The 21,314-nt window shown below is 39.0% G+C and overlaps 1 protein-coding gene and 1 long non-coding RNA gene across 2 annotated transcripts in view; one reads left to right on the forward strand and one right to left on the reverse strand.

The window, feature by feature from the left end:
• The window catches only part of FBXO33 (F-box protein 33), a 34,677-nt gene extending 31,213 nt beyond the window's left edge, over positions 1–3,464 (reverse strand). Inside the window, exon 1 of the mRNA XM_032405000.1 lies at positions 2,592–3,464. Coding sequence (XP_032260891.1) covers positions 2,592–3,199 — 608 coding nt within the window. The 5' untranslated portion in view covers positions 3,200–3,464. The remainder of the gene's footprint in view (positions 1–2,591) is intronic.
• A 151-nt stretch (positions 3,465–3,615) lies between these two features.
• LOC116632927 overlaps positions 3,616–21,314 on the forward strand; it is a 32,859-nt gene continuing 15,160 nt past the window's right edge. Inside the window, exon 1 of the long non-coding RNA XR_004299534.1 lies at positions 3,616–3,686. This is a non-coding gene — a long non-coding RNA (uncharacterized LOC116632927). The remainder of the gene's footprint in view (positions 3,687–21,314) is intronic.

Raw genomic sequence — 21,314 nt, forward strand, 5'->3', positions numbered from 1 at the left:
AAGTTCCCACAATCCAAGGTTATAGTTTTAGTTCTTTTTCTGGAGGACATGAAAATATCTGGAACACAACAAAATAACAGTCTGAGTTGTACAGATTATATAAAGGAATTCACCACAAAGCCTGGAAGCATCAGGCTTGTGAACTGGTAGGTTTCATACCCCCCTTTAGTCCTTATAAAAATGGCAGAAATCAAGACCCAAAACTACTGTAAATTTAACTTGGAAGTGTAAAGAACAGTATCAAATATTCATTTTTCTCATTAGTTATTAAATTTAATGGTTTTGGAAAACCCAAAAATCACATGAAATTGTTTTCTTCTTCACTGAACCTGAGCCTGTAGCTTAAGTGTTTACAGAAGGAAATAAGTATAGGCTTTAACAAAATTACCAAATAAACAGCTTGATCTAAAACATTTCAAATTTGTTCAAGTTGAGAGAAAACTAGTCCCATTTATGTTTTTAACATTCACGTTAGCACTTTCAATATTACTAGAATATCTCAAGACATTTTCAAAAATAAAGGTTAAATTAACTTATTTCCAAACATATAAAGATATTTTATTTTAAAAAACCCTTTGAAGTATCACTAGTACAGATAATACATGTAATAATACTACATTTTCATTTCAGACACACACAATGAATGTGCTACCAAAGCAGCACAACACACAGTATCATCCCTACTGTAAATGACAAGAAAACCTTAAAATCAGAGATGACAGTGTGCTGTATTTGCATAGAAGTGAGAGCTGACCCAAATGGGCAGGCATAAGGTGGCATTATAGACAGGTAGATTGGGATACTAATAAAAGTGGTAGGTACATTTTGGTCATTTATACCTCAACAAAGCTGAAAAAAAAAGTGCTAGGGGTAAGAAAAGGAGAAAGAGAAGAATTAAACAAAGGAAAGAGGTGATATACCACTATTTCGCCTGTATAACGTTATCCATCCAACCAACCAATTATTAGAACACTTAAAAGGAAATAGGCACTCTGTAAGGCTTGTTCGTACTTGGACCAAAGGCTAGCTTTTTTTTTTTTTTTGGATGTTCGCTCAGAAGTGCCATCTGATCTCAGAACAGAAAAATCTAATTAGTACTCACTGAATTCACTCCCACTCTTGGTCTCATCAGGAGTTTAAGTGCTCAGTGACTCTGAATCTTTTAAACTCTGGATCATTTGGTCCTCTAGTCATACATTCAACCCTGAGAGTCTCCAATTTACAGCTTCAAACAGCCTCTCTTGCTACATACAACCAAAGTAAGAAAATGGAATGACTTGATGTGAAAAGCTGGGGAAATACACAGGCCACCGGAATGATGGAGCCGTGCTCCAGGTACAAGTTGGAGCTACATGCTTATCTCCCACTCTTCTGATTCAGATCCAGAAATTATATTAAATCAGTACCTTCTCTCAACCCTGTTCAATATAATGTGTGATGTTAAACACGATGTATTTATTGCAAAAGGAAGGACACTGCCCTTGCAGAAAAATGATGCTGTATGACAATGTGTACATCACTTGCGTCAGTTTCCTTTCTATAAAATAGAGATAATAGCTGCCTTGCCTAACTCCCAGCGTCACTGAAAGGATCAAATAAGATAGTGTACTTGTAAACTGCTAAACTATTATTACCACGTAAGTTGCTCCTTTTAGAACTTCTGAACTTTCTTCCGACTCACAGTTTAATTGTAAGGTTATTTAGAACATCCAGATACAAAAAACTTAAATTAATAGGATTTTGGAGAGGACGACAAATAAAGGAAAATGCTGATAAAGATAATAGGTCAGAACATAGGAAGTTAGTCCCAGAATTACAATAAAGTCCTGATGCAAAACCAGGACAGTTACGTGCTTACTTTTTGCAGACATTGGGCAGTTCCCCTAGCACACACAAACACTAAGCTGTACTGTGCTACTTTTAGGTGAATCACTGGGGACAAGTTGAGTCTGGAGGTGCAAGGGGAGGGACTTCCAACCCTGATGATCAGGCTCTTCCCCCATCCCTTTAACAAACACTCCTCCTACTCTTTGTGCCTGGCCCAGTTAATGAAAACTATTCCTGGTAAGAAAATGGCTGTCAGAGGTTTCTTTTAGGGAGAGTCTTGTAACTGTGAGACACTAGTAGCATACCTACTTCTTCCCCCACCACGAACCATTTTGAATGGACAGTTCAGAGTCAGAAAAACCAGGTTATGTTTTGTTTTCTCTCAAGACTCACAGGCCTCACCCCCACAAGCTTCAGCTCTCCCATCTGTAAAATGAAGAATGACGGCGCCTGTCAGCTTCATCCCGGGGCCACAGAGAGGATGAATGAGACAGTCCTTGAAAGGCGCCAGGAGTGGTGTCTGACAAACACCAAGTCCATCACTGTTTATAAAGTATTATGATGAGTCCCGTTATGCCCTCCCGCCTCAAGTAAATCGCCGGGTTGGAACAGACACCCGCAGTCACTGAAGAAAGCAACGCTAAATCCGGCCGGGCGTATCCGCACCTAATCTATTTCGGGGTGAGAGGCGGGAAGCGACAAGGGGCCCCGGGAGAAGGGGAGAGGGGAAAGGAGGATGGATGGAAGGTCCATGATGAGCCTACCTGTTGTTCCGGATGCTGACCAGCACGCACAGCACCAGCTCCAAGTAGGTGCGCAGCACTTCCAGCCAACGGGTTGAGAGCTGCAGGGCCTCGACTTCTTCCCCGCCAGTCCCGGTGTCCGCGCCGCTTCCGTCGCCCGGGCCGCCGCCACCGCTCAGGTAATTCTCGGCGGCGAACTCAACACGCAGCTCTCGCACGAACCAGCCGCACTTGCGCATGAGGAATTCGAGCCTAGGCTGCTCCGCGGGGGAGACGCGGAGGCAGATGCGGAGCTGGGGCCAGAGAGCAGGGTAGAAGAGGCACTCGCGCCAGTGCGAGCAGGAAGCTGAGGCCCGCAGCCGGTCCGGCGCCGGCAGGAAGGAGAAGATGTGCACGATCAGCTCGCTGGGCAGCGACGCGGCGCCTGCCGCCTGCCCGCACAGAGCCATCCGGCCCCGCCGCCGGCTGCCAGCCCCCGGCCGCCCCCGCAGTCCCCGGAGCAGCCCCCGCAGCCGTCGCAGCTGCTGCAGCCGCAGCCGCTGCCGCCGCCACCGCGCCACCCGGGCGGCCCCGGCTCGGGTTCGAGCTCCCGGCGGTCGGGGCTGCGGTACTAACAAGAACAACAACATCAATGACAAGGAAGAAGGGGGCGGAACCGTCGTGGGTCTTGGCGGAACCAAGTGCAGCAGAAGTTGTCGAGAGGGGGGAAGGTCTCTGAGGGGGTGGCTTCTAGGTAGCCAGCTTCTGGCCCCTTAAACTGTACTCACGCGAGTCCAAGGCCTACACACTCAGTAACTTCAAAATCCTCGGTTGTAATGTTTAGGGCCCAGGAAGCGGCGGGACTTATCGTAAAGAAACGGCAGACCTCCCCGCGCTTGGAAGCGGAGGCAGAGCAGTGGTAGAAGCTGAGTTTGACGTCAGCGGTGGTGGGAGGAGCCCTGCGAGGAGGAGCGCGACTTCCGGAAGAGGGGAGCGCCTGGTTGCCGGTAGGGAAGGGAGACGCGGCACGTGACTTTTGACGCACGCAGGCCGGCGGGGCGGGGTGGGAAGCGCTGTTAGTGCGGGCGCTAGGCGGCTCGTCCCATCTCCTAGTGGCGGCTGAGTCCCATCAAGTGTGTAAGTCAGTTAGTTAATTTGGACGTTCAGGCGGTGGCATTGGCGGAATTCGGGTCAGTGCGAGGGGTCTCGCAGTTTCTCAGTTGCTGGGCCGAGGACTCAGAGCCAAAGTGTCAGCATGCACGGGGTTTCTGGGCGGACCCACCCGCGCAGGGTACTGTTAAGAGTTTGTGAGAGAGAGAGAGAGCCACTAAGGAGAGGGAGCGGGCGGACTCGCGGGGTAACTCGGGCGGGCTGTGTCGGGAGAGGAGAAGCGCGGCGCGGGGCGGCCGAGAGCACAGACCGAGGCCTTAGGTGGACATTCATCACTGGTCCGACCGTGCAAATGACCTCTGCGCACACCTGGTCTGTGGGGAAGGAGTGAGGACAGCGCCACCCGTTGGATTTTGAGGGAGAGGGGGAAGAAAAGGCAAATGAGTTCGATCTGTGGTCGATTATCAGCCTCTTCTCCGGGATTTGAGGGAGGCTCTGAGTTCCCGGTTCTGAGATTTAAAAGCACTAGTTGAAAAGAAGCTGATGGTTATGGTAAAGGTTTTCTTTAGTTTGGCGCCCGTAATTTCAGGGAAGGATTTTTAAAAGTGTCCCTTAACTTGATCACAACTTGGGAAGTAGTTAACTGGTTGTAAAGGGCGGTGAAGTCAGAAAGGAGTAAGTGATTTTTATGTAATAATTGAGGATTGCTTTAGTGAGGCTGCCGCTCCAGAGCCTTCACTATGATCTTGGAACAGCCTTGTTCTCTTAGTAAACACCAAGAAACTGTTCTAAATATTTTTAGCTCTTTGAGGGCAAAACTCTCCATTCATGCTGCTTTGATGGCTTTTGGTGCCTTGCACGTAACATGTTGCCAACGATATAGTGTTACCTGTGAGTTCTCATCAGCTAAGTACCTCTAAGAAAAAAAGCTATCGTTCTGGTAGGTCACTTCTCTGAACCTCTGTCCGCAAGAGTTCTTTCTATGTAATTATTATTATATCTTAATGAATAACGAATACTTATGGCAACAACAGTGAATTAGGAAGTTGAGACTTGGATTTTAATTTTTTATTTCTTAAACTCATTGAAGTATTTTGAAGTAAACCATAGACCTCTAGATATTCCATTTCTAAGTCCTTCAGTACGCATCTCCATAAAAGCATATTTAACTATATAACAAAAATATTATCACACTTTAAATAACATGTTAATGTTATTTAATATTCTAATATCTAATATTATAAGTCTTCATATTTATCCATTTATCTCCCAAATGACATTTACAGCCGTTTTATCCAAACCAGAATCCAGTTAAAGACCACACTTGTTTTTGTTTATGTATTTCAAGTCTCTGTTAATCTAGAATAGTCATGCCCCCAACACATTTTTTCCCCTTTGATTAGCTAAAGAGAGGAGACATTATCCTGTAAAATATCTCCCCTTCTATAATTTTTTGACTATTTTCTCTTGGTGTTTAGCTTACCTCTCTAGTCCTTGAATTTCTAATAAAACTGGACATTAATGTTAATGGCTTGATTAAGTTGGTGACATCTTGATCTCCCTCCTAAATTTATGCTTTAGTTTTCTCCTTAAAGTAATCTGTAACATGTTATTTGGCTTCCTAAAAATGTCTAACTCCCCTATCAACCATTCACTTAATGCCCTTAATAATAATTGATAATTCTTGCTGGAATCATAATTTTATTAGGGTTTGCAAAATGATAGTTTCTAACTCTTTCATTTCATCTATATTTATTAATTTGCATTCTTCTGGATAGAAAGAATTTCTTTCATAAACTGGCAACATGTAGTTACTCCAAAATACAGCTTCTGTTGGAAAGTTAGAAAAAAAATACTTAGATGTTTTTCTTTTATTACCAATTTTGAAAGTAAGTTTTAGGGCCTCAAGGAGTGACAAATGAGTTTTTCTAGCTTTTATTTATTTTTTTTAATATCATGTACTCATTGATTTTTGGTATATTTTAATTAGTTATTATTTTTTAAAAATATTTATTTATTTAAAGAGAGATAGTGGGAGCAGGGGGAGGGGCTGAAGGAGAGGGAAAGAGTCTCAAGCAGATTCTGAGCTAAGTGCAGAGCTGCTGGAGGGGCTTGATCTCAACCCTGAGATCAGGACCTGAGCCGACATCAAGAGTCAGAAGCTTAATCCGATGATCCACCCAGGTGCCCGTAGTTATTTTTGAGTCTCAAATTTGATGCTTCTAGAGTGCCTCTCAAAGAATTCTGTGTGATTATTATTATAATAAAAAAATTCCTTGAGCATTTTTAGTAGATGTTACACTGGACTGTGTTGGAAAGTGAGGCTAGATTTTGATCTTTTTTGCTTTTGCTGTGATCTAGCTAGGTGACATTTAAACAATTTGCTTAACCTCTTTGGGCCTCATTTTCTCCATCTGTACAAATAGAGAATTTTGACAAAGTTCCCTGCAGCTCTGATATTCTCTGATTTAAGAAGACAAAACTTATTTAGACATATTTTACATATCATAAAATTCACCCATTTCAAGTATACAAGTCAGTGATTTTTAGTAATTTTACCAAATGGTGCAGCCATCACTGTAAATCAGTTTTAGAACATTTTCATCCCTTTAATAAGATACCTCGTGCCCATTTATAGCTAATTCCCACTCCTCAGACAGCCACTAATGCACTTTCTGTCTCTATAAATTTGCCTTTTCTGAACATTTCATATTGATAGAATCATACAATATATGATTTGTGTCTTCTTTCACTTAGCATAACGTTTTTGAGGTTCACTCATGATGTAGCATGTGTCATGAATCCGTTCCTTTTTATTGCTGAATAGTATTCCATTTTATGGATTTTTTTTTTTTTTAATCTACCCATTCACCAGTTGATGGATATTTAGTTCCCAGATTTCAGCTATTATGGATAACGTTTCTGTGAACGTTCATGTGCAAGTCTTTTGTGGACATGTGTTTTCATTTCTCTTGGGTAGATACCTAGGAAAGTGTATGGTAGGTTATATGGCAGTTCTATGTATAACTTTTTGAGACATTGTCAAACTGTTTTCCAAAGTGGCTGTATCATTTTTCTTCCCAGAAGCAATGTATGAGGGTTTCCAGGCCCTGACTTTTTGAAGATCTTGAGATATCCTCTGATTTGAGATTATTTTTCCTTATTCTTAGCATTTTGCTAGAAACAAACTACATTTTTCTTGGATACCATTAATACTTAGTTTTTAATTATTAGGAATTGTTCCTAAAGGAAATAAAAATATATCAATCTGCTATAAAATAAGTCAGCTTCTCAGTGGTTTTTTTTTTTTATTTTTTACTTTCATGTTAAATGAAGAATGGTGGTAATACTAATATTAATGAAAATAAGCTAAGACATGAATTAATAAGATATGGTTTTTGCCTAGTTACCATAATAAAACCAAAAATTCCAGTGATGGGATACAACTTGTTTAATAAGCCAACATCTTTAACATTAATCAAATATTTATTGAGTATGTGTATTCTTAGCATGTTAATTTAACGAGTTAGACTATTTCTCTTGACATATATACTAAAGTATAAACTTCATGATAAACCAACAAAATTGACTTCTGAACAGCCGAATGAAATTGCATTTTATGAAGTTATAATGTCTGAACTAGGATTCAAAGTGTGGGAGGAAGTACTGACGTTACAAAGCTCATAAATACTCAGTAGTACTAAGCTCCTGGTTCCAAAAGTGGCATATTGTCACTATAGCAACTACCCGTACTTATTTGGAATCTGAAACCCGGGCAGCGAATGGTGGATAAGACTATAACATCAAGATAGATGTGTGCCCTGGTGGGTTGATGTGGTCTGATCTGTTGTTGGTCAAGTGTTTGTTCCATTTTTCTCATATTTATTATGATTGATTCAAGTTTTATGAAGTTATCTTAATTTGTATTAATGTGGGTTTTTTTGGAGAGAAATTAAACATTTAGTATTCTTATATTCTTCCTTTTCTAACATGCCAAGCTTGGTGCTTTTTCTTGTTAGGTTATTAAATATATTTGTACTGTAGCCTTTTCTTCATTTTTGTTTGGCAAGTTGTCAAACAGTAGTTATAAAAATATAACTTTTATTATGCTGAATCATTTGCAATATTATAGCAGAAAAAAAACCCATGACAGATTTTATTTTAGCTACATCATAAAAAGATGCTTAAGACTACCAATAAGTGTGAAAATTGCCTAAATGCAAACATCTTTTGAAAAAATGTTTTTTTCTGAACAAGGTTTGGGTTTCAGATACTGTTGGCAAATAGAGATGACATAACTTCCTCCCAATTATCTCTTAGCATGCATCCATAAATTTACTTAGAGGCACAGGAGCCTCCTGGGAAAATAGAATTGGGAACCAGATTCCTTTCTCTCCACCCTTGTCTGATGGATTGGAATGGTTCCTAGTGAGGTCATATTACAGGAAAAAGAAGTGAAGGATTGAAGGGAATTTATCTTTAGGGTAGGGAAAGTCTGCCCTGGTGAGCTGGCTGCAGGACAAAGGATCAGTTTTTTTTTCCCCCCCTAGGTGCACCATGTTGCTGATATCAGAACTGATTCTAACCAAGCCACTCACAAATTTGTTGTGCAGGTTTGTGAATTGGAAAATCTGTTTCTAAAAGAGACAGAGGCAGTGAGAGAAGAATTGGGTCCTGAGCAATGTGATAGTGAGTGGGGAGGACTGTAACTTACCAGAGGATGCTTCCCCCACTGGGAAAGTTGAAAGTTTCTAGATTTTCAGAAGACACTAAAATACTAATTTTTTTTAAAAAAAGGTGAAATGTCCTGATTGCTAGCTCATTCACATTAGGAATATTCTGTGGGCTACACAAAACCAGATTACCTGTAGGATACCAGGTTACAGCTTCTTTACCTGAGAGCTCTCATACATGTGGGCTGGAGTCACTTTGTGTTCTAATAGCAGGCCTACTAGCTAGTTCCTGTGCTTTAAGTCCACTTCCAGAGCTATTTTTTTTTTTTTTTTCATTCTTACCTTTAGAATTTAAAGGAAAAAAAAGGTTTAGTGTGTTTATTTTATAGCATTATTGATTTCTTTTGGAGAGGATTTGCATTATTGATTTTCTTTATGCTAGAGGATGGGTGTTTTAAGAGGTAACTTGTGTTGCTAAAAATATATTAAAAACTAAGTATTGCTGTTTTTGATGCAGTTGATTCAACCAATAGAGTTCCTTGACTTCTCGTTAAAATCAGTAACTGGCTGATTTTAATTATTTTAGTTGGAGTTGTACAGCTTACATTGTAGTATCCCACAATGGGGTACATAGGACTATTACTCAAGGGGCACTGTCTCTAAGTAATCGTTTTAATTGGGTTCCTTTGGTTGCTTAAGTAGCTTAAATAATTAGGGAACTTTTTTATTTTCCTTTCTTCTTCTTTTTTTTTTTTTTAATGGAAACTATAGGGAGTTTAGGGGATATCCATAAACACATATCAGAGCATACCTGAGCCTCCCAGGGACTAGAAGGGGGAAATAAAAACATGAGTTAAGCTTACTCTCTTCATCTCTGAGTTCAGTAGTGTGTCTTTCATTTTTTTCAGTAAGCTTCCTTTACTTTCTCATTTGCCCAGGGCCCCAGACTGCTGGCTCTTACTGGTCTACAAGGTCTTCTATCTTAAGTATTCACTTTCATTTGCAAATTAGTCCTTTGTCTCCACCTGAAATTCTTGAGAGAATCTGAATGGCTCATCTTTGGGAGATAGGATACTAAAAAGTTGGTGGCATTCCTATTGATTACAGCGAAGTGTTCCTGCTGTTAACCTTAAAAATAAAACTGACAGTTATTTTACCAGCAAACAATAGGTTTATTCAGGAATAGCAGAGAATTGCAATCTAGGACAAGCAAATTATGGCAAAACTGATGGCAGAACCTGAAAAAGGAGAGGAACACTCTTCTATAGAGGAAGGGGGGAAGTTGGAAAGGCAGTTATAAACAAAAAGTCCATTATAGTAAACTGGGAATTTGAAGTATAGTGGCTTTTCATTGGCTGAGCTGTTGCGAATGGAGGAGGAAAGGTTTTCTTCCTCTTGCTGGGGCAGTGGGGTGGTATCCACCTGCAAGGTCCATCTCTTCCTGTTGGATTTGCAATTGATGATGACTGGTAGGGCATGGGAACTCCTCTGTGGAACCTCTGACTCTATTTTAGTGAGGTTTCCATTAATTAATTTTCACACTGCCCTAGTCCAATTAGCTGAATTTAGGAGGATGGAGTAATGTGCTGATGCTTTGTACAGATAGATGTGGGGATTAAGGATGAAGAGGGGAAGCTTTCTTCAGAAAGGGTGTGGGCCAGCAACCACTCTGAAATCTATCTAGAACAGTGGGTACCATGGCTCAGTGACTTTTTATCCAGAGATGCCTTGAACTCTGTATTGAACAAAAATGGCCCATGTTGATAACAGATCTTTTAGATAGTTATTGACTAGTCTTCAAATAGTTTCTTTGGTTTTCCTTACTCCTGGAATACCCACCAGACTTTTCCAGGTCATACTAGTTGAATAGCTGTAAGACTTTGTCATGAAGACCTATATACTTCATGGTATATAGGTGCAATTAGTGCAATATTCTCATTGAGGAATTTATTATTTAATCCTTTGGGAAAATCTTTTAAGGCTATTAGGTACTGAAAAGGAGAAATGAAGTGAATATTTTCATACGGTAACATTAATTGGAGTCTTACTTTGCTCCAGGGCAAAGGGGTTCCACTTGCTAGGCCAACTGTAATCAGTTTTAGAGGCTGAGGAGTACTATGTTGAGGATTTTGGATTTTGAGACTATTCTCTTGTTCTACTGGGAAGAGTGCCATGTTTGATTGTGACATCTGCCATGGTTGGAATTCTTGACCTGAATGACCTATATTTTCTGTCCCTAGTCTGAGTTAATTATTGTCTAAATGATACAGTATATTAGTGCTTGTTTTCTACTTTCCTTTTGTTGTATGTATAATACATTCTTCAGTGGATTGTATTTGTGCCAATTCCTTATATTGCGGGTAGTGGCATATCACGTATTAAATTTTATAAGTAACTTTTTTTCAAATTAAGAATTTTTAAAAGCCACAATGATATCAGATTTCTAAATATAAAAATTTGTCAGCTCTTAACTGGATTCTTTAGGAATATGAACTACTTCTTCACATATGTTGAATGTTAATAGGGGAGGAGTGGGGTGGGGGGAACTCATTCTTTTACACCACAAATAAAATACAATAAGTTTTCCATTCACTTGAAGGATACAGTTTCTTCCATGGTATTTACTTTATATACAGGAAGATTTTAACATCTCTAAAATCTAGCCTTTAAGCAAGAAGTTTCTAATTTTTTAGAAAATTAGAAATTTAGAAAATTCATAATTATTTTTAACTGAAGTAATACATGGTAATAACAACAAAAAATACTTTTGATGAAAAACAACAGTTTCTCATTCCTTGTCTGCCGCTGTGAGGCCTACTCCCAGAAACAAACATTTTAAACTATTTGGGTATTTTGTTCTTTAGGTAATTTTTTTTTAAATTTTTTTTTCTTTAGGTAATTTTAAGTTACATGCTTTTCCTGCATTCCTTGATTGATTAACTTTAAATATCATCTATCTACTCCATTTTATAAAAGATGAAGACTTAGTTCAATTAATTACTCCCCCATCTCTCCTAATCTTCCTACTAATATTTGGATAGTTAATTACGAGTTTAGTTTTTCTCTTGGTTCTTAGATTAATCAGCTTTTGCTGCACAGCATCACAGTCTTTTGTATACAGGAGGGTAGATTATGGCAGATTAGGTAACTGTTCAGCAGTTACTCCTCTCTCATCTACTGTCATGGGAAAAGTATAATTTCCCCCATACCCCTTTTAATGATTTTAGGCTTGCTCTTACAGCTTGCTTTGTCTAAGAGAATGTAGGAAGTGACAGTGCACCAGTTTTGAATGTAGGCCTTAAGAGGCATTAAATGTTTCTAATTTGGGGGTTTCCAACCTTTGTATAATAAAACATGTCCCAGTCATCTTTTGGCCACCATTGAGCCCCAGATGGAGAGACATGGAGAGGATGTCAACTTGACTGACAGCCTGAAACAGAGCTGCCTCAATTCACCTGAAGAATTTATTTCTAAGTGAGAAATATATGCTTATTTTATGTATGCTACTGAGATTTTGTGCCTGCTTATTTTGCATAAAAAAACTGATTAATATAAAAATGGGTACCTAGAAGTAGGGTGTTGCTGTAACAGAAATTTAAAATATGTCATTTGTTTTGGGACTGGGTGGTGATCAACAAGAAAACTATTAGAGAAGGCTGGAAAAAATGGTAAACTGTATTATGTAGTAGCAAAACATTTTATAAAATTGTTGTCTATAGTAACATAGAAGGTAGCAGATGTAACTAATGAAGTTAGCATTGGGCAAGGAAATTTCAAGGCAGAATACTGAAAGCATGATTTGGTTGCCTATAGCCTTATAGGATAAGGTACAAGAACAATTCAGTCTACCACATCTGACCTCTTGGTCCTAATTATTCATGTCACTCCCATTCCAGTTGCCTAGTTTGTCATCTTAATATGTATGTATGGTGGGGCATGCCAGTTGGCAGTCTTTCCTTTAGTGTGGGTGTACAGAAAGCTGTCAGGCTGCTGGTCTTCCAGATGCCACAAAGAGGAACGCCTGTCTCTGAGTCACTAAAACCATAGTGTAAAGTTAATTTTTATGGTGATATTTTTTTCTTTTTTCCTTTTAAGAGAAGGGCTCTAATTAATAAGGCTACTAGTTGCTAAAAGAAACCTGAAAATTTCCATGTTTTAATAAAATAGTTTTTCACTTGTGTAATGGTCCAGTGAGGGCCTTCCTTTCAGCAGGTAGCTTTTCTCTGCCTGCTGAGAATTCCTTCTTGTCTTGTGGTTCTGCCATCCTTAAAATGCCTTGTGATTCTCTGTCTCCTAGTGGAAGGGGGAAAGAATGGAGAAGGCACTTGATTGCTTTGGTAAGGAAATGACATTATTTCTCCTTACCTTCCATCGGCTAAATTTAGTCACGTGTGCCTGCCTACATGCAGGAGGGTCTGAGAGATGCTGTTTTTGGCTAAGCAGTTACTTCTTAGGGACAACTTTATACTGTAAGAGGAGATGTATGAATTTTGGTCAACAGATGGCCATCTTTGCTGCAAAGAATAATTAGACTCTTACTGTTTTTGGCCGGGGGTAAATATTAGGCTCCTTGTATGCTTTGTGAGTGGAGGTGGAAGAGGAGGGTAGGTAGTATATTTGATTGGTACAATTTTTCTATATTGAGATCTTCAATTAATCTCTGTTCTTAGCCACTCTTCTCACCCCTTTCCTAATATTCCTTAGGAAACAACGTGTCTCTGAGCTTAGAATCTCTCTGGGCTTTCAGTGAGCAGGTCAGCTATCAGCTCAGTTGCAACTTCCTCCTAGTATATTATGTTCTGTTTAAGTTGTCAGTATACTCCTGTCTACTTTTTGTCTCTCAGAAACTTGTTGAAATCTCTTTCTGGCCAATGACCAACTCTTTCCAAGCTGAGTTCTCTTTACTGTTATACAGGCTTAAGTATCTATACATTGTTTTTTATTTTATTTTATTTTATTTTTTTTAAAGATTTTATTTATTTGACAGAGAGAGACACAGCGAGAGAGGGAACACAAGCAGGGGGAGTGGGAGAGGGAGAAGCAGGCTTCCGGCGGAGCAGGGAGCCCAGTGCGGGGCTCGATCCCAGGACCCTGAGATCATGACCTGAGCCGAAGGCAGACGCTTAACGACTGAGCCACCCAGGCGCCCCCATTGTTTTTTATTTTAATCTTCAGGAGTCAGGTGAAGTAAAGATGGAATATCTTCAATTAGTACTTCTAGTAGAATTTTAAATATTTTGTGATATGTGCTGCTTAAGGGAGATGCATTTACTATCCACCAGGGGCTGAGCACTTCTCTACGTTCTATAGGATATGTAAAAAAGTATGATATATGATCCCTGCAAGTGAAGAATTTCTACCTGCTCTATTCCAACTTTGATACCACTAATGGCTTACCTTTCTAGAACACTAATTCTGTTGTGGTACTTCTTGAGAAACTTTGATGCATTGCTTAGTTTTCCCTATGTAAACTCTGCCTGGCTTTCAGTTCCCTGCCTGTCAATACCTGACTTTCTAGTGAGAGCTGTTCAGTTCATTGTGTTATCAACATAGAAGATTGATTCTCATTTCTGTGCCTTTGTACATGTAATCTCCACTCTCTGGAGTTACCATCTTTTTCATATCTGAGTCCTATTTAAATAGAGATGCTGGCTTAAGGTTTCACTTTTTTTTTTTTAAAGATTTTATTTATTTGACAGAGAGAGACACAGGGAGAGAGGGAACACAAGTGGGGGAGTGGGAGAGAGAGAAGCAGGCTTCCCGTGGAGCAGGGAGCCTGATGCGGGGCTCGATCCCAGGACCCTGGGATCATGACCTGAGTCGAAGGCAGACGCTTAATGACTGAGCCACCCAGGTGCCCCATTCACTTTTTTTTTAAAGTGTACTGTCTTCACTACTCCAGACTTCAGTGATCTTTTCCTTTGAACAGAAACAAAACTTATTTATGTGTATTATTTATCATTGATTCACACTTGTTCTTTCCCACAAAATAGAGGAGAAATTATGGTTTTAGAGAAAAAGCCTATGGTATGTACCTCTTTGATTACCCTCCAGTATTTAGCATAGTGAAGAGTTTATGCTAAGTATATAATAAAGATTCATTGACTGAAGCCCAGAGTTGTTTAAATCAGTGCTACTCGAAGTGCAGACTGCAGACCACTGGTGCACTAACTGTTATCACTGTGCTGGAATATAAGTGTGGAAGTTGAGAATTAGCTTTAGAAACATTTATAGAAATTTGACAGTGGGAGCTTGGGTGACTCAGTCGGTTGTCTCACTCTTGATTTCTGCTCAGGTCATGATCTTAGGATCCTAGGATTGAGCCCTGCATCTGGTTCTGCACTCAGCACGGAGTCTGCTTTAGATTCTTTCTCTCTCTCCCCCTCCCTCCCTCTGCCCATCCCCGCACTTGTCTGTATGCACGCTCTTATCTTACTAAATAAATAAAATCTTTAAAAAAAGAAATTTGACAGTAATTTTATGTCTATTGAATTTATAATAAAAAATTTTTACTTCTATTTTCCAGGTTTAAAAAATTCCTGGTAATTTCATTTTATGAAAGTATCAGTCCAAAATGGATTAGAAAATTTTTAAAAATGGCATCTTACTACAGATAGTTCAGGAAGTACTAATTTAGACTACAAAGGATATGAGAATTTAGCAATGAAGAGATCAGTGTATTTTGGATTGGTAGAAGATTTCATGAAGAAGATGAGATTTCTTCTTGAAGGGGAATAGGATTTGGATGGTTGTAAAGCGTTGCATCATTTCTACGAGGGATAACAAGGTTTTAGACTATAAATGGAGGAGATGTGCTGATATGATTTGTACCACAGAGGAGGTGCGAGGGAGAAGAGCCCCGGCAGAGTTAAAAATCAAGTGCACACACAGAGAGCTGACCAGATACTAGATACCATGAGCATTTCCTGTTTATTTGGTGACTGCTTGAGCTATTGTATGCTAAAGATCATTCATTCCCATATGTCTGTTGCTGATTTCTCATGGCACTAGTAGTAGTGAGTACATTTTAAATTTTGCCTCTTTGAAACATTTCTTTTTAATTCAGCCTTTAAGAACTTAGATGGTTGGCTTATTGGTATGTTGTTGCCAAATTTATTCTAGCTTTAATATGAAGCTAAGTAAGCAAAATAAGGAAGAATAATTCATAAAAATTATTTTGAATTAAAAAAAACTGTTTTTGGTGTGCCTGGCTGGCACATTCAGTGGAGCACGCAACTTTTGATCTTGGGGTCTTGAGTTCAAGCCCCACAGTGTACGTAGAGTTTACTTAAAAAATAAAAATTAGGGGTGCGTGGGTGGCTCAGTCATTAAGCATCTGCCTTTGGCTCAGGTCATGATCCCAGGGTTCTGGGATCAAGCCCCACGTCGGGCTCCCTGCTCCGCGGGGAGCCTGCTTCTCCGTCTCCCACTCCTCCTGCTTGTGTTCCCTCTCTCGCTGTGTCTGTCTCTGTCTCTGTCAAATAAATACAATCTTTAAAAAAAAAAAAATTAAAATAAAAAAAGTAAAAATGCTAAAAAAACCTGTTTTCATCTTGTTCTCTATTTTCCTTTGTCAGTTTCATCTTGGATCAAAGCTTTTTCTCCTCATTGCTGAATTATAGTTATGAATTCAGAGACATAGGATTAAAAAAATATTGATATAACTATATTCTCCTGGAGAATTAACATTTAGCTTATAGCACAAAATATGAGCTGAACTAGTTACTTTTTTAACTGTAGAAAAATATATATAACATAAAATTTACCATTTTAAGTGTATAGTTGAGCGGCAGTAGGTATAGTCACATTGTACAACTGTCACCACCACCCATCTCTAGAACTTTTTCATTTTTTCAAACTGAAACTCTATACCCATTAAACAGTGGCTTCCCATTTCCCTTCTTTCCCCTCACTAATTATTTAAAATTTACCTATTTCTCTGTTTTGTTGTCCTGTTTGCTGTCGGTATAAATGAATATATATTGAATACTTTTTATATATAGAACTGGGGCAGATACAGAGCAAGGTTGAATTACATTATAAAGCTGAGCAATTTGCCATGATATTAAGTGGTTTCCTAGGTGACAGTCTTGTATCATATTCTTTATCTTACATCCACGCTCCATTACATGTGCAAAAGTACAACTGTTTTTTTTTGTTTCAGAGGTTACCAGGAAAATGTCTCATTGCACTAGTCTGACAATTCTGAAGACAAAATTGAACTGAAATACTGCTTTGATTTCATCTGAGATTTTGAGTACCTAATGAACATATTTGCAAAATTATTAAATATGAAAATAGATGGTAACTTGTTATTTTTTAAAAGCCAGGATAAATTTTTATAGCTGTGGCATATATATATATAGTGAGATGTCCTGGTTTTATTTCTTCCTCTCAAGTTTTTCTCTGTCATGTTCATTTGTACCTCTTCCTCCCCCTGTCTGTAAGTTTGCCTATTTCCCATGGCTTTTGCCTTTAGTCTTTTGCTTAGAAATCTTACCTTTTTCAGAAAGTTCAGTTATCTCTCTGTGGGAAAATAACTTTTAAGTCTGTATTTCTTAACCCTGAGTTACAGCTCTGAATCTAGAACTGTGTCCTGAAATTTTCTCTTGTATGGTCTGCTATTACCTCAAACAAAATGTGTCTAACGTTGGACTTAACATTTTTCCATCCACTTTAAACCTCCTCTTTTCTTTTTTCTCTTTTTCTTTCCTTTCCTTTCTCTCCCCCTCCTTTCCTCCCCCATCCCTCCTTTTATTTATTTTTTTCTTTTCTTTTCTCTCTTTCTCTTTCTTTTTCTTTCTTTCTTTTTCTTTTCTTTTCTTTTCCTTTCTTTCTTTCCTTCCTTCCTTCCTTCCTTCCTTCCTTCCTTCCTTCCTTCCTTCTTTCTAAATGGCACCGCTATTCTTTATATTATCTAAGCTTGACACTTAGTGGTCATGTCTTTCCCTATTCAGCTAGTCACCAAATCCTACTATTTCTGTCCGTTGTTATGATCATTATCACATCTGACTCTTTTCCATTGTTACTGCACTCTATCTAGTATAGTGCCTGGTCACCTGATGCTTGTATTAGTGCAGTAGTTTCCTAGCAATAGAATTTTCTCTTGAGTTTTTATACCACTTTCTTTTTTTCATTGTTAATATGAATAGTATCTTTTTAAAATTATGTTCAGTTAGCCACTGTATAGCACATCAGTAGTTTTTGATGTAGTGTTCAGTGATTCATTAGTTGTGTATAACACCCAGTGCTCATCACAACATGTGCCCTCCTTAGTACCCATCACCCTGTTACCCCCTCCCCTCTGAAACCCTCAGTTTGTTTCCCGGGCCCATAGTCTCTCATGGTTCATCTCCCTCTCCGATTTCTCCCCCTTCAGATTTCCCTCCCTTCCTCTATGGTCGTCTGTGCTATTGCTTATGTTCCACATATGAGTGAAATCATATGATACTTGTCTTTCTCTGCTTGACTTACTTCACTTAGCATAATTCCCTCCACTTCCATCCATACCACTTTCTCTGTAAGTTTCACATGGAAGTTGTAAAAAGCTATTTTGGATTATAGTTGATTGTGTCTCTTTCTCATCATTGTCTTTTTCATCTTTGTATCCCACAAAAGACTTGCATCATGGTTGGTAATCAACAAATGTTTTTGAGAATATGGTATTCTAACTATAATTTCTTTTCCTTATAATGTATTTTATACAGTATTGTCATGTTCTTTCATTCATTTAACAAATATTTATTGAGTGCTTATTATGTGTCAAGGACTCTTTTAGGTGCTAAGGATAGAGTAATCAACAAACAAAACAAATAGATATGTATGACTCCTGGTCTAGTAAGGATAGAAGAATGACAAGTAAGCAAAATATATAGTGTGTTAAATGGTGATAACTGCAAAGGAGAAAAAAAAAATGATGGAGTATGAAGGGAGTATCAAGGGTGAAAGGTTGACATTTTGGATAAAGTGGCCATGAAGGCCCTTCTGTAAAGGTGGCATTCGAATAGGGACTTGAATTGAGTGGGGAGGGAATATCTGGGGAAGGAGTGTTCCAGGCAAAGGGAACAGCAGGTGCAAAGGACCTCAAGGTACAGGTGTGCCTGGCATGTTTGAATACTGGGGAGGAGCAGAGTGGAAGATTAGTAGTAGGAATCAAGGGGAGAGAGATTTGAGTGGGAAGACACAGACTGTAGGTCACAGTATTAGGAGTGTGGTTTTACTCTTAATGAAACATACAAGTGAAATCATCTGACTTACATGTTAACAGAATCATTGTGGTACCCATATTGAGGAGCAAGGGGAGATAGGGAGATCAGTTAGGATCTTTGACATCAATCCTGGTCAGAGATAACGGTGGCCCAGACCTCAGTGATAGCAGTGGGAGTAGTGAGAGGTATTCTGGTTTGGGAATATTTGAAGTAGAGCCAACATAATTTTCTGATGGATTGGATGTGAGGTACAAAAGGAAAAGAAGAGTCAAGGATCATTTGAACGTCTTTGGCCTGAGCAGCTAAAGGATGGAATTGCCATTAATTGGGAATGTAGGTGGCTCTGAGAGGAGCAGGTTTGGCAGGGGATTTTCGGGAGTTAAGCTTGGCATGTGCTAAGTTTGTGATGCCTGCTTGACATCCATGCTGAGTAAGACTGTCTAGGTTCATGTGGGTATACTAGACTGAAGTTCAGGAAGGAGGTCTGGAAGTCATCAGCGTAGAGATAATATTTAAGATTATGAGACCATTTGAGTCATCTAGAGAGATAAGTGTAGAAAGAAAGATTAAACATTTTGAAATACCTTACTCCTTCATAACTCTGCTTGTTGCATACACACAAAGGCTGCAGGTTCTCCATGGCCTTTCACAGTGTATTTTCATATAAATCTTTTCTTTCAGTCAAACTGAAGTACCTATGTTGCCTAAGCTCTCCTTTTGCATTGTTGCTTTCCTATTTTTGCTCATTGTATTCCTTTTACTTAGAATGCTTTGACTTCTCTTTACTCAGTTTTATTTTGTAAAATTCTGTATCTTTTATTCCATTCCCTTTATCTTGTCTGTGTTGTAAAGTTCGTCATATTTTTATATGTGTCCTTTTTTCCTAGTGAGCTAATGAGATATATCACAGGGGCCATGATTTTCAATGTTTTCTACAGAGATCAGAATCCCAGTTCTACTCCTCAGAGGCAATCTGTGGAGAAACAGTTTTTCCAAACACTAGAAACTTGGAGGAAGCAAGGATGTTTGGGAACATCTGGATATTGATTCTGTTTTCTCCTCTTAAATAAAGTTGCGGCCTTATCGGCACTGGATTTGGCTCAAGAACCAGCAGGAACCCAGATGTTTGTAATTTCTTCCCATTAAAGGATATGGCTTGTTAGGGGTGGTTCTTCCCAAAATGATGATGTAAGCCCTGAATTTAAAAGAGAAGTAGAACCATAACAATTCGCCTTGTCAGATATTGCCAGACCCTACCTTGCCCTCCTGCTGGTAGTGCAGGACTCTCGAGGCCAGTGGAAGCAGTGCTGAGATATTCTACATCTATGCCTGCTCTGAGTGTCCGTCTCACTACTGATAAGATTTTGGATATTAGGCTAAGTAATTGGAAACTAAATTTAAACTTGTGTGAGCATCTTTGTTCATTCATGTGTTGTGTTCTTTCTTCTAATTCATAGCTGCTACCTAATCTTTATTTAGGACTTACTTACATGGGCTAGTCAGTTTTAATGCTCTACAAGTATTAACTCTTTTAACCGTAATATCCAAATGAATTAGCCATTTTCAGATAAGGAAATCGAGAAGAGTGAGTAACCTTCTTCAGTAATGCTATTAATACTAAGTAGAGGAGTTGGGTTTTGATCCCAGGAAGTTTTGATCCAGAGCTTATACTTCTTTTTTTTTTTAAAGATTTTATTTATTTTTCTATATATTTGAGAGAGAGAGAGAGAGAGCATGCACACACGAGTGAGCACGAGCAAGGGCAGAGCGAGAGGGAGAGGCAGACTGCCTGCAGAGCAGGGAGCCCCATGCGGGTTGATCCCAGGACCCTGGGATCATGACCTGAGCCAAAGGCAGACGCTTAACCGCCTGAGCTGCCCAGGCACCCCCAGAGTTTATACTTTTATTATTTATTTATTTTTATTAAAAAAAATTTTTAAAGATTTTATTTATTTGTCAGAGAGAGAGAGAGAGCGCGCGGGTGAGCACAGGGGGGAGCAGCAGGCAGGGGGAGAAGCAGACTTCCCACTGAGCAGGGAGCCCAATGTGGGACTCGATCCCAGGAAGCTGGGAATGTGACCTGAGCTGAAGCCAGGCGTCCCAAGCTTATACTTTTAAATGCTGTACTATACTAGCCTGTCTGAAATGCTGCAAGCAGGTTTTAATTATTGTTGTCCTCTAATGAATGCCTCTATAATTTAAAATAATATACTTACATCACTGTTTCTTGATTCATCATCTAAGGCAGTAACTGTTGATGACCTGCCATTAAAGATGAGGATTTAGTTCATTTACGCTACCCTTGTGCTACTTCAAATTTTATATAGTTATATATTATTGATGTTATTTTGTCTATCTTTGCAATTCCAGTATACCTAAAACTCTATTTCATGTTCCATTAACTATTAACAGTATCTCTTATTTCTCATTTTATAAAGTGAGGATATTATCACTTATACCCTTTACTTCAACTCTTTTACCTCCTTTCTGCCTTTTAACTTCTGTCAGATATCTATTTACTTTAAAATTATCAGTTGATAATAGTTGTATTCTATTTAAAGAAGGCAATATAACATTGTGGTTAAGAATGTAAACATTAGAGCCAGGCTGCCTTCAAATCCAGGCCATAGAACATCCTACTGTATGAACTGGCAAGTTATTCAATCTCTTTGTGCCTCACTTTCCTCAGCTGTAAAATGGGGATAATAGTGGTATTTATTTCACAAGATTATTATGATGCTTAAATAATTTAATATATGTAAAACATTTAAAAT

The sequence above is a fragment of the Phoca vitulina genome, unplaced genomic scaffold (assembly GCF_004348235.1).
Source record: "Phoca vitulina isolate PV1807 unplaced genomic scaffold, GSC_HSeal_1.0 scaffold7, whole genome shotgun sequence".
Lineage (NCBI taxonomy): Eukaryota > Metazoa > Chordata > Mammalia > Carnivora > Phocidae > Phoca > Phoca vitulina.